We start from the raw sequence: 14,358 nt of genomic DNA, 5'->3' as shown, positions 1-14,358 counted from the left end.
CCCTTGCTTTTTTGGTTCTTGGTTGTTCCAAGTTGCTTTGTTTTAGCTGACTTGTAGCTATGTCTTTTGTTCTTCCTCGGGTATGCCCGAGCGTATGATGTGAACGTTTGGTTTGGTTTATTTTACTTATTTATTCATAAAAAAAAAAAGAATTTTGGGAACTGGGAACATATAAATATTGTTGAATAGGAAGGAACACGCATGCAAAAATCCCTTCCTTTCAATATTCGATTTCAAAAGCTCTGAGTATATTCTATGGACCATTTCGTCGAACAGTTGAGCACCTCTAAGCATACTAGATTGCTAGGCTGAGATTAGCTAGTTTCTCGTATCATCCACATGTTGTGATGAGATGTGGAATATGATCAACAAAATTAATAATGACATATCGTTTTTTATAGTGGAATTAGTAAGGGTCAGATATAAGCCAATGAACTTTTTTTTTTTTTTTTTGTTTCAGAATACACAGAACCAACTTATTAAGTAATTTGTTACAATAAATCGGATTGGATTTTGCTGCAGTGCCTTGCCGTGACATGAACGTGAAAGACGTTTAAGAATCACTTTGGCTTTTTTACCCCATATTGTAGAACTTAAGCATATAGTTAGTTGGAAGAGACCAAAAAGAAAGTAAATTGCTTATAGTTTGATAATGGAATACAATAGCCCTATCATAAATATGTACACCTATGCGGTTCGACTCTTTTTTACATTCCAGGAAAGAACCGTAAAGAAAACCTGGAATTGAGCTTATACTTCATGCTCGACTTGATTACGTTAATTTAATAAAATTGAGAAAAAATAATTCAGATAAAACCTGCAGTAGGTGATGCTTGCCTCGTCTTTGATGCTGCGAAGAATGTAAAGAAAGTTAATTACAAACGCATAATAACAAAGGCGATAAAGGGAAAAATAAAAGTATATCAACTTACAGAATTATGGACTAATATCCACTTTTGCTATTTTGGAGATGAAGTCCAACTTTCTAATCTTTGTTGCAATGTCTTTGGTTGCTACCATCTTTAACTTCCATAAATGCGATAACGACCCAAGCTTATCCGGAAGGGTCTCCATGAGTGGACAATTCTTAATTTCTAGTTCTTCCAGATACAACAAGCCAGATATTTGAACCTGAATATCTCTCAAATTCCAGAACTCAATGATGCGCAGGATTTTGAGACGGCTTAAGTAGTACCTCCCAATCAACATTTTTCGACCTATATATGCATTACGCATTTTGATAACTCGTAGATTCCACATAAACTCTAACACGCACATCGGGTCTTCCTCAAGACAAGTGTTTACTAAGACCAAGTAACACAGACCTTTAAGACGTTTCATGGCACTTGGTAGCCTAGTTAGGCGTCCATCGAGTCTCAGTTTTACGAGTTTATCTAGAACACCGATCTCGTCCAAACATGGCATAATTTTGAAACGAAACCCTCTCAAGATAAGACATTCAAACTTACTCAACCTAGCCAGTGATGCAAAGAGCTTGCTTACATCCGAGTTTTCATCAACTTCTTCAATGCCCAATTTCTGGAGATATGTCATCTTCTCCAAGCTCGATACCTCATATGACCAATCATAAATCGAGATGTAGGTTAGGGTCTCGAGACTCTGTAGGACATCTACTCTTAAAGGCTTCCAGCAAATCACATCTGACATGTAGAGATGACGTAGGCTTCCCATTTCGTTGATAATATCCGGCACCTCCACCATAAAGTTTAGAGCAATATCGAAAACCTCAAGCTTTTTCAAGCCCCCCAATGAGTGTGGGATCTCTTGTATGTAATTGTTTCTCAATCCCAAATACCTTAGCTCAATCAATGTGCCGATAGTTTCTTGTAAAGACTTCACCCCAAAATCTTCCATGTCGAGTATACTAAGGAGTTCAAATCTCTTCCAATAAGACATGCTAGCATCGTCCAAGTACCTCCCACCTCCATGAAAGATGAGAGAAACAAGATTTTTGTCTTGATTCTGGAAGTGATTAAACTTTTCTCTACCACAATGGATAACACGATGACGAGGACTCTGAGAGAATCGATCATTAGCCTTATTCCTGAATATCTCCAACCCTATTTCCTCCTCTGCTATTTTGATGGATAACATGTGTAGTAAAGGATTCATGCGACACCTTTTTACTTCAATGCCGCATCGGAAATCATGCACAACTTCAATAATGGATTCAGTGACTAATTCGTATATACATGGTAGTGATACGTATCTTTCCTCTACACTGTGAGGAAATGGTACATATCTTCCTAGGCTTATTCCATTTAGAGCCCAAATTTGTTCCAACTTTTCTTGTCTCATGATTGCATTTTCCTTGAAAAGGGACATATGCAAGAAACAGGCCTTGAGTTGTTCATCCAAGTTATCATACATTGGTTCCAATAACTCTAATGATTCACTCAAATCAATTGAATCAAAAAGCTCTTCCCATTCAATCCCTGAAAGTCTTTGCTTTGCTTTCTGCCTTGCAACATTTATTATAGCTAGCGGCAAACCCCAACATTTTGCCAACATCTCTTTCCCTTTCCTCTTCACGTCATTTGAGAATTTGTTTTCAACACCTGTACATTTATCAAATGTTTTTGAAAACAATCGCCAGCTCTTTTCAGAATCCAAAGATTTCATCTCGTGAGTGTTAATGTCCTCTCCCAAAATCTGATGCCTACTGGTGATCAACAATCTAGATCCACCTGATGACATACCATATAATAATATTAGAATTCTTGTACTATTTGGATCCACATATGGGACTCAGTACAAAAAATCAATACAAAAGAAGATAATATACCTGTTGTTGGCTGATCATCCATAAAGATACAATCTTGATATAATTCTTTTGGCATGTTGTCGAGGACTATAAAACATGGCTTTTTTTCCATGTTCTGGTAAAGCATTCGTCGAAGACTCGGATTGTCCATTTCCTTCGGCCCATCAAGTTCCACCAACTGGTGTATGAGTTCCACAAGCACCTCATGCGCACTCGTGTCACAAGACATGTTTACCCAAGCACGGTGCTTGAATTTCTCAACGATGGCCGGATGGTTGTATACTTGTTTGGCGAGAGTCGTCTTTCCCGCACCAAGCATGCCTTTGATATACAAACTCAAGAGCATCGGTCTCTTGTCAAGAATTAATCTACCAACGAGCTGCTGCACGTCTTTCTCCAAGCCCACCACCACGCCTGATTCTTCTCCAACACTTTGCGGCTCACCAATTCCAAACTCCATCACGCGCTTTCTTGTCTTCATCAGAAAGTGTTGCAAAAGAGACATGTCTCTGTTGATAACGTGTCTACTAATATAATCTGTGCTGCGTATTATACGTTGAACATATTCGGCATAGTCAGCTAGCAAATAATTTAGCCTGCTCCTCTCTCCTGATTCTTTCTCTCTCAAGAAATCCAGCATCGTTCTCAGCTCATTTATTACCTCTTCCAGGAACTCCTTGTTAGCATTAATAGAGGGCATGTATATATAGAGCTCGTCACTAGTCGGAATGCCGACCAGAAAAAGTTCTATTTTCTGTATGGCCTCTATGATGATGTCCTCCAACATGTTTCTCTACCAAAATGGTAAAAAATTTAATTTCTCTCTTGCAAAATCCAAGACCACATAAACTATGTAGTTGAATAATAATATTGCATCAAGTTTCGAAATTTAACTAACATTAGTAGTTTTTCTACGAAAACGATAGGTACTTATCTATAAGGCCCAATTTGGTACAAGGAATTGGAATTGGAATTCTATGGAATTAAATTGGAAGGAATTTAATTCTAGTTCAATTCCAAATCCTTTGATTGGTAAAGTGAAGTACCCCTCCGTCCCTGAAAATTTGTCACCTATTTCTTTTTCCGTCCGTCCCTAAAAATTTGTCATCTTTCACTTTTTTCTATTTTGGTAGTGGACCTCATATTCCACTAATTCATTCTCAATCACATTTTATTATAAAACTAATATATAAAAGTAGGACCCACATGCGACTAACTTTTTTCAACCCACTTTCTATTACATTTCTTAAGACCCGTGCCGGGTCAAATAGTGACAAATTATGAGGGACGGAGGGAGTAAGTGATATGAAATTGAATTTGAATAATTTGTGCACACACTGTACACACACTATACACATAATATACACACATACACACACACATGGCACGCACTATACACAGAATACACACACTGCATACAATATACACACATTATACATAATACATTCAATGCACACAATACACACACTGCACACACACTATATAAAAAATACACACACTGCACACACTATACAAAGAAACGCACTCCACACATTGCACACTATACACACATACAATACAAAAAATTAACTCACTACATACACTATACACAAAATACACATACTACGCACATTACACACATGGCACAAATTTTACACAAAATACACACACTACACACGCTATACCCAAAATACACACACTATTCAGAAACTAAAATTTTAAATTTGGTTCAGATTAAAATTTTGGAAAATTTTAGTTTATTATTTAGATAGGAAAAAAATCTAAATGAAAAAAAAAATCAAAAAACCGGATGCTTGAAATGTGCAAAATGTGTGTAAAGATTGTAGTGTGTGAAATTTATAGTGTGTAATGTGTTAAATGTGTGTAGTGTGTGAAACTTGTGTAGTGTGTGAAATGTGTGAAATTTGTAGTGTGTGAAATTTGTGTAGTGTGTGAAGTGCATGTAGTGTGAAATTTGGGGAAAAAAATGAATTTGGTCCAAAATATTCAATTTTTGAATAAATAGGTTCATAATATATGAAATCCTTATAAGAGTGATCCTTTTTTTATGGTTCCGTTAAATAACTAACGGTCATGCTATTGTGCAATTAGCGTTGACTGTTAGTTTTTTTACGGAACAGTCAAAAAATGGACTACTTCGGCGACATTTCATTCGTTATGGACATGTTTTTCAAAATAGTGAATGGTTTTTGTCAAATTCGTATTTTGATCATATGTTTAGGACCAAAATGGACCTTTACTAAAAAAGAAATGATACAGCTCTTGTGAGACAACTTAAAAATGAATACAACTCAGTTATCAACTAGACAAGAGGAGTATTTAAAATCATTGTAGGGTCGAGATTAAGTTTAGATCTGTAGGGTCCGAAACAATACAACTATGATTTAGATCCAGATTCATATTATTCTATTTCAGAAATCCAGGTAACACCATAATAATCATTCAGATCAATATTGACAGTATATCCATAATCCATACACAGATACCATAATAATCTTTTGACAATTTTAATTAAGATTTTCTATGCTATCGAAGATAGGAAATCTTCTTAACACATTTCACCCAAGCTTTTTGTACAAGGTCTAACTTGACAACACACAATTTTCTTGCAGTAGATAAATTGCAAAGTATTCACCTTTCATTTGGATGCATAAATTTTTTAAAGACAATGATTTCAAAAATCTATACTAAACAACATAATCATGTTCATCATGAAACTATTCAAAGAAAAAAGTAGCTACCTTTTTGTAGTTATGTCTTCTTATCTTTGTCTGTGTGCGCGTTCAATTTTCTGATCCAACTTTTTTCCTTATCTTCTCCAGCAAGTGTGATATCTTCAAGAGTTGGAAGTGATTCTGAACAACACATTCATAAACATAGTATGGTCAAATTGATTGGGAATCAAATGGTGAGAATAAAAATAATACAACTAGTTTAGCTGGCTGTTATAATAATATAATCCATGTGAAAGGAATCTAGTTGATTCAGACACATGCTATTGCTATTCTTTATTAGGTGACTTTTATTTTAAAATTTAATTAGTGAGTAATTAGAACGAATTTACATTAAAAAATCATTATTTAGAATCATATGTTTCTCCCTCAGAAGCTGTTTGCAAATTCATAAACCTACAGTTACACACTTTTAGTTTAAAATCTAATAAATTTTAATTAGAGATTAATTAAAATGAACTTATATTAAAAAATCATTATTTAGAATCATATGTCAACTCCAACATGAATATCATTAATTAGGATAGCCAGCTAACATTATTATTATTGTTATTATAAATTAATCCATTGTTTCCAATCAGAAGCAACTTCACATTAATAAATCATTCAAGTTGGGAGTGACTCTGAATAACAAATTTATAGACTTAATATGGTCAAATTGATTTAATTTTAAAATAATAATTATAATTTAAATTAGGAATGGATTCAAAATGAATATGCATATAAAATCATTATGTTTCCCCTCATAAACAGTTTCAAAATTCATAAACCCTCAATTACACTTATGGTCAACTCTACCAATTTACATAATTTATTAGGATAAAATTAAAAAAAATTAGTTGGCCTATTCAGCCAGCTACTATTGTTATTATAAATTAATCCATCGTTTCCGATGAGAAGCAACGTTCACATAACAAATAATTTTGCTAATTTCAATGGCACAATTTAATCACAAGTCAAATTGTTGGCCATAATTTAAAATGTGTGGATTTGATTTTCCGATTCAACCCATTTTCTTATGTTCGCCAGAGAGTGTGATATCTTTAAGAGTTGGAGGTTGTAATTCTGAACAACAAATTCATAGACTCAAATTAAATAGAAATTAATTAATTGGAAAAATAAAATATGATAAATAATTTAGCTGACTTATACACATATAATAATATAAGCCATGTGAAAAGAAGCAAGTGGATGCAGTCACATAAATCAACTAGTTGCATAATTTATTAGGATAAATTAAATTAAAAAAATTAGGTAGTTTCTGACCGATGCAGCCAGTTGCTACTATTGTTTAAATTAATCCAATATTGTACTATATCTTTTTACTAATTTCGATAGCACAATATATATAATAGAAAGTCAAATTGTCGGCCATAATTTAAGATCACTGTCACACCTAATCCAGCATAATTATAATTATCCTTGAGTTATTATAATGATGAGAAAAATTATACTAAATGAATAAACTCTTCAAAATTGGGATTGATTTCCCAATTTTCTCATTCCATTCTACCAATCACACCACAATAATTCAGCTGAAGATCCCCATTGCACATCCAAAACACAAATAAAAGTAAAAAAAAAAATAATCATATATGTGAAGAAAAATAGGAAAAAGTAAAGCCTTGAAAACTCATATAAACTCTTAAACCTCAATTCTCAACAACTAATTACTAATTATAATCATTCATAGTAAATAAGAGGCTAAAGAGTGGAATTGAAAAGAAAAATTAAAATTAGGAAAAAAATGAAATCAAAATCGACGAAATTGAAAACGAACCAGGCGTAGGATTAAATTAGAAATCTTGTCGGTGAAGAAAGCCCCAACTCGATTGATCAACTGCAGAAAATCTTCCTTGGAATTTTCAGCCATCGGAATTTTGCAGAAACAATGAATGATATGAATTGAATGGAATTGAATTGGGCAGATTGAAGCTCAAGCGGTTGACAGTAGACAGAAGGGATTTCAAATTTTTCAACGAATTAGTACTAATATTGTAACGACCCGCCCATTTAGGGTATAATAAATGCGGCGTTCGCTAACTAGGTAGACTTAAATGCATCAAATATCATAGACTAGGGTTTCATTTAAAAGGGATTTGACCAAGACATTAAATGAACAATTAAGTAGAGTAAGAATCATGCCTTAGCAACGGAATCCAACAAAAGATTTATTGAAATAAAAACTTATCAAAGTTTTTCCAAAAAAAATAATTCTAACTGTTCATATCCCAAAACATACCCACAAAAATAGAAGTATTTATCCCAACAAAAGATCATAAGTTTTCATAATAAACAGCGGAAGCGACCAAGAAAGAAGTGAGGCTATGTATGGAGACACAACGACACTTATAGTACCAACAGATCATCTTTATTATTTCCTACTCAACACCGCCGCTCGCTCGTCACTGCTCAACCTGCACATAAGGAAAACACATGCAGGGCTAAGTACGATAAATCACACTCAATGGGCTCATTGCCGAAAACAGTTTTATCACAAATATAGTTATTATCATGCCATTTTCAAGTGTCCGTCGGGGTTTTAACTTTAGAAAGACCCGAGGCACCAAAATATCTTCTTTCTCAAATATCACGGTCGCGCAACCATTTTTCTCATAGACGTTTACCATATCCTCATTCTACATGACAAGGAATGCGGCCGCAATCCAGGTCACTAGACCGGCCAACCCGTACGCTGACACTCAGTCTAACATTGGTGTACACTAACCCAAGTAGAGTTTGCGGCTCTACAAGGATCCGAATTCGATTATAACAATAGTGGCATAGCCACGAGGGATAGGCACGACAAAACAAATCAAGGCATGATAACACATCTTTCATTCTCATCAATATCATTTTAGGACAATGTCCTTATTTTAAAAGAAAGCCCACCTCGTAGGTTCAGCTCGATAGAATTCTCTTCTCCTCGTTTATCACGCTGAGAGCGCGAAGTATCACCTTTAAATTAGGCGTATCACAAATCAGTTACAATCATGGATCAATATTATGCATGATCTCACGTTTCCCTTTTCCCCATCGATTATTTTCAAAATCAAAATATCAAAATCAAAGTATGATTAACATACCATTTTTATTCAAATAATCATTCCAAAATCACCAATAGTTCGCATCACACATGAGTGTTCCACACACACAACACATGCACACGAGCACAACACATGTGCACGCCGATCGAGGCGTGCGCACACACACACACGATCGCGCACACACACACACGTTTTCACACACATCCGTGTATCCCCAAAATTCACCGATTAAAACCCCTTTCACTCGTTCTAGATGCATGTGGATTCAAGAATATCGTTTAATCGGTAGAAGAAGAGGAGATCAATAATTAAAGTACCTTTTTCAAAAGAACGAACGGTAGAAACAAGGAATTAGTCTTGATTCTTCAATAATCTCTTGAATTTCACTTGAATTCTTCTCAATTGATGAAGAAATCTTGAAGAAAACTTGGAGAGAGTGGGGGAGTAGTTTTCGAAAATTGTGAGGAGTGGGAGGCGCCGATTTTGTGTTCTCTAGGGTTTAGGTCTTCTCTTATTTATAGAGTGCCAAATAATAATATCCAAATAATTAAATAAATAAAGATTTGGAAGATATGGTAGAGAATAAGGGGGGGTGGCGTTATTTTTGTTGAGAAGAAAGGGGAATTCGAAAATTTAGGCTTAAATAAATAGCCTATGATTTAATTTGAATATTTCACGGAGTAGAATAATATATCACGGAGCAAGAATAAATAATTAAACTCCCCAATTTAATAGGAATAGGCGTGATTTGCCTTCTTCAAAAGGGATTTGAATTTCGAATCCTAATTTAATTAGGATTTGCTATATTTTCTTAGATTTGGCAAGATATGCTAGGATATTTTAGCATATTTATATTTATTCATGGAATAGAATAAATAAGAGATCAAATAATAAAATAATTCCCTCTTCTCCAATAAATGAGATTTTCGAAAATCTCATGGGAAAAATCATAGTAGTGGTTCGAAAATTCCATGTAGGAATTATAGAGTATTTGGACTTTGGATTTAATTTGGATAATTATCCCAAACAAATAATTAAATCCAAGAATAATATTATTTCTCCTCCAATATATGTAATGGCCGAAAATTCCACCTGGTTTAAATAATACTCCTATTATTTTTCTCACTCATCCCTTAGGAAAATAAATAATAATTCCCCCACAATTATATTTCTCCGCAACAAAATATTCACATATTCAATTCAATCATCTCTTCACTTTCACTTCATTTTCTCAACGTATTGACCTTACAACGGCCACATCATTTTTCCCCATCTTTGACTATTCAATAGCCACGTCAACATTTCAACAAGTTGACTATTCAACTCAATCCCAAATCTTATACGCAATTAGGTCACATAGACACTATGCAATTAATTACTCGTCACATAATTCACATATCATAGCATTTAAGGCATTTAATGCAAAAATTTTATAACCCGAAAATTAGGGTTTGAAAAAGTGGGGCGTTACATATATAGTGTGCTTTTCTATGAATATTGAAATGATTTAATAAATACAATAATGATAGGAGTATATTTTTAATAAATTAAATATGATATATTTTTATTTTATTAAAATTATAAAAATTAAAACTTGATTTATTCATTTTCTCCATAAGTTCAAATAAACGAACAAAACAACAAATTGAACTTTAATTTTTTATGAATTTTATATAATTAAAAATACCAATAATATTTTTAAATGTATTTGAATCAAACTAAATTTATAAAATAAAATAAAGTGCACGTTGAACGAGGATAGTAATCATGTAAGATCTGTAGCATATCATTTCCTATAAAACTTTGCACCTGTCGATGAAATGCCTCGAAGAATAAGGGAGTGATCGGTTTGCAAGATTGTATCTCGATAAAAGTTGTAGTGTGTTTGATTCAATCACACAATTCAATCCTAGATGGATAATCATGAGATAATTAGTTATAGCTAGCTAATCCCCTATGACTAATTACTTTCACAATTCAATCCTAGATTTTATCTAGATTTTATATTAACTAGAAAATCGAACCACCTAACTATACTATTCATATAATGCTCCAACCGTTTGATGAAATGCCACAGGAGATTACGCGAAAGACTACTAATACTCCCTCCGTTCCAGATAATTCGTCCTAGTTTTCCATTTTGGTCCGTCCCAACATAATTTGTCCCACTTCACTTTTACCATTTTTGGTAGTGGATCACATATTCCACTAACTCATTCCTACTCGCATTTTATTATAAAACTAATATATAAAGTTAGGACTCACATTCCACTAACTTTTTCAACCCACTTTTCATTACAATTCTTAAAACCCATGCCCGGTCAAAGTGACCCGAATTATCCGGGGCGGAGGGAGTACCTCTTATAATTACATCAAGAAGAACTAAAGAGATTCATGTGTGTGATTGACCAAGTGGTAGAGAGGATAATAATGACTGAATCCAAAGGTCTCGGGTTCGAGTCCTCCGTGGTGCGGCCTTTAAATTTACGTTCATTTAAAAAAAAAAGAACCAAAGAGATGTGTGTGTGTGTGTTAAGATTGTTGTTCTCTTAACGAAGTGTCTCTGTCACGAAACCAACAACACACGAATCCGGCATCCCTAAGCTTGGGATCAGCGGCTGATAAACGATAGGCTGGCGCGGAAGAGGTTCCGTCGGCAGCGTGTAGGGTTTGTTGTGTATTGCACAAGTTATGTGGGCAAAATATTACTTCATTAATTGAGTATCGAAATTAATGAATGCCCTACATCGGGAAAGAACCAACAAAGAAAACCCGACGGAGCTTATAACTCGCTCAATTTAAATAACAAGACAAATACTTAAATAAGGAAAACAGAGTGTTCGACTCTTAAACAAAATTAAGCAAAAATAAATTAAAGGCTCCTGCCTATTTGGTGACACAATCGTGAAGACGATTTGGAGGCTTCAATTGCTCCCTCGGACGTAGCTTCCTTCCCTCCACGATCAGCTTCGGTGCCTCTTCCTTCTCCAGTTCCTCCGACTTGCCTCCCCCTGACTCTTCTGCCGTTTCCTCCGTTGGCATCACCAACTCCTTCGTTGGTGGCGTCTGCTCTGATATTGACTCTGACGGTGTATCGCGTTCCTCTCCATCTGGTGTGTTCGTAACAGTGTTTGAGTTGGTTCATGTGCTTATCTATAATGAACTTTCTCTACAAAGTGGAATTTAGTCAATATAATCAAATTATTTTTTTTTATTATTATTAAGACTAATCTCTGCTATCCATGCGCGTCATGCTTTTTTCTCCTGTATCTCAACATTGATGTTGAAGAGTAATCCAATTCCGCCCCCGCCAATTGCGAGATTCTCAAGCTCAAGAGTAATCCAATTTTCTCGTGTTGATGTTCCATTTCAAAAGCAATTACTCCCTCCGTCCCCCAATAGGAGTAACACTTTGACCGGGCACGGGTTTTAAGAAATGTAAAGAAAAGTTGGTTGAAAAAGTTAAGTGGAATGTGGGACCTACTTTTTTATATTGGTTTTATAATATAATGTGAATGAAATGAGTTAGTGGAATATGGGACCTACTTACCATTTATGGTAAAAATGAAGTGCTACCCTTAATTGGGGACGGAACAAAATGGAAATTAGTAACTCTTATTGGGGACGGAGGGAGTAATATTCTTTCGAGCATTTCGTCGAACAGTTGAGCACCTCTCAGCATACTAGATTGCTAGGCTGAGATTAGCTAGTTTCTCGTGTCAACCACATGTTGTGATGAGATATCGCTTTTTATAATGGAATTAATAAGGATCAGATGATAAGCAGAGAGAGAGATCAAAAAAAGAGACATGATGTGGCGTTTCATCAAACAGTTGGTTATAAATATCGTCAATGGAGTTACTCAATCGACCTGTTCACAACACAGGTATTCGATGTAAGGCTCAAGAGAGTACTGTAATCGAAGAAAGACTTGAACTTGAACTTCAGAAACCAATTCCATCTTTTCCAACTTGAACTTTCCTCAAATTCCACAATTCTTTCCCTCCAGGAATTGAAGAGGAAGAATGGTCAAACTTTTTGTCTAAATAATCCAACTTTAATATAATCATTTTGTAAAGTGTTAATATATACTCCACGTAAATGTTAATTAAATAATTTGCCAAAATTATTTATGAGACCAAAAGTGATTGTGTGTTTGGATCCCAAAATTCTACATTCTTTCGCTTGCTTTGTATATTTATTTTTATGCTTTTTGTCATCTGTGTATATACATATATCTAGTTTAATTAATCACATAAAAAATCTTGTGTCTCTAGATAATATATGACGCTTAGTAAATGATAGTCAATTGCAATCTTATACTCTGTGTTCGATATCTCTGTATTGACCTTTAGCTATACTAGATATACTTTGTATACTTGAAAGTATTTTATAGCTAGTACTAATAAAAAGTACATCAATCAGCAAGACATACACAGATGAGTACAAATGTAAAAAATGCAGAGACGACATGAAGTAGGCATAGCCATCCGCCCACATTGAGATAATGCTGGTCTGAGTAGCCGCATGTTGCCCTCGATTTGTTGATCGATAGTACTCCTTTCGTTAGAAACCCCAATCCGCTAACCAGGAAGCACCTGGATGAAAACTTGTGTAAGAGCGTCTAATGGTTCAAAAACCGTCAAATAAGTCAAATATTCACTTAAGGTTAAGTAAGTTAACAAAGGCATCATGTTTGATGATTACTAGTAATTATATTTATCCATAAAATTTGATGGATATATAGTTTGATAGACATAATACTGTAATCAATAAAAATACTTCCTCCGTCCCTTAAATTTTGTCATATATGACCGGACATAGGTTTTAAAAAATGTAATGGAATGTGTTTGAAAAAGTTAGTAGGTAGTAGGTCCTACTTTACAATATTAGTTTTATAATAAAAATATGAGTGAGAATGAGTTAATGGAATGTGGATCCATCAACAAAAATGGTAAAAAGTGAAATATGACAAAATTTATGGGACGGACAAAAATGAAAAAAATTTGATAGATTTTCAAGGAGAGAGACAGTATTACTTACTCCAAAAATTAAACTTTTCCCTAATCATCAATCAATGGTTTTCAAACTTCTCAAATATCATTATACTTTTTTAAAGATAATAATATATGGTTCTACTTTTTCCTTGTGGCTGTGGTGATTCGATTCCTTGACCTATTCATCAGAGGAGAAGCGTTTTACCAACTAAACTGCATTTCATTGCCTCCCAACTTCTAATTTACCAACAATGATGCAGAAACGTATGGAAATAACTCACCATACCTAATCACTAAATCTTTAAGAAATAACCAAAAACTACAATGGCCTAAAACCTTAATCATATCCAACATACTGTACAACAAAAACTCATCTCAAAAGAATAGCCTATTAGGAGAGAGAACTCATTTACTCTAAAAATATCACACTAGTTTCTCTCACAGCTAAAATTGGACATTGAATCCATAACAGAGAGAGGAGAGAGAGGGAGAGGGAGAGGGAGAGAGAGAGAGAGAGAGTTACTCACCAAGTTAGAACAAGGCACACAATGGCAATCCTCTTCCTTTCCTTAGTGTGTATAATAGTGCAAAGACTGTAAACGTCAACAATATTAGCCAAAACATGGGCTATTACAAGAAAACTTATTGATGCCAACCCTAAAGCATATGCAACTTGGCATGGATTCTTATTTTCAACTTTCCAAAGCTTCGTATGCTGCACCTAAACCCCATCAAAAAGAGATCACTTAGTTAATATAAATTTTAAAAAAAAAACTTATTTAATTTTCTATTACTTC

The 14,358-nt window shown here is 34.4% G+C and overlaps 1 protein-coding gene across 1 annotated transcript; it reads right to left on the bottom strand.

Moving 5' to 3' along the window:
- Positions 1-627: 627 nt before the first annotated feature.
- LOC125195621 (disease resistance RPP8-like protein 3) lies at positions 628-5,636 on the bottom strand. The gene is made up of 4 exons (XM_089056082.1): positions 5,527-5,636; positions 2,807-3,578; positions 933-2,708; positions 628-850 (listed from the first exon to the last, which is right to left on the bottom strand). Exons 2-3 carry the CDS (start codon positions 3,570-3,572, stop codon positions 937-939), a joined length of 2,538 nt encoding a protein of 845 aa, XP_088912208.1. The 5' UTR covers positions 3,573-3,578; positions 5,527-5,636; the 3' UTR covers positions 628-850; positions 933-936.
- Positions 5,637-14,358: the final 8,722 nt, after the last annotated feature.

This window comes from Salvia hispanica, chromosome 4, assembly GCF_029641045.1.
Source record: "Salvia hispanica isolate PSC_SH4W2 chromosome 4, Shi_PSC_v1, whole genome shotgun sequence".
NCBI lineage: Eukaryota > Viridiplantae > Streptophyta > Magnoliopsida > Lamiales > Lamiaceae > Salvia > Salvia hispanica.
Note: the sequence above shows the minus strand (reverse complement) of the source record. Positions and strands in the feature narration are given on the sequence as shown.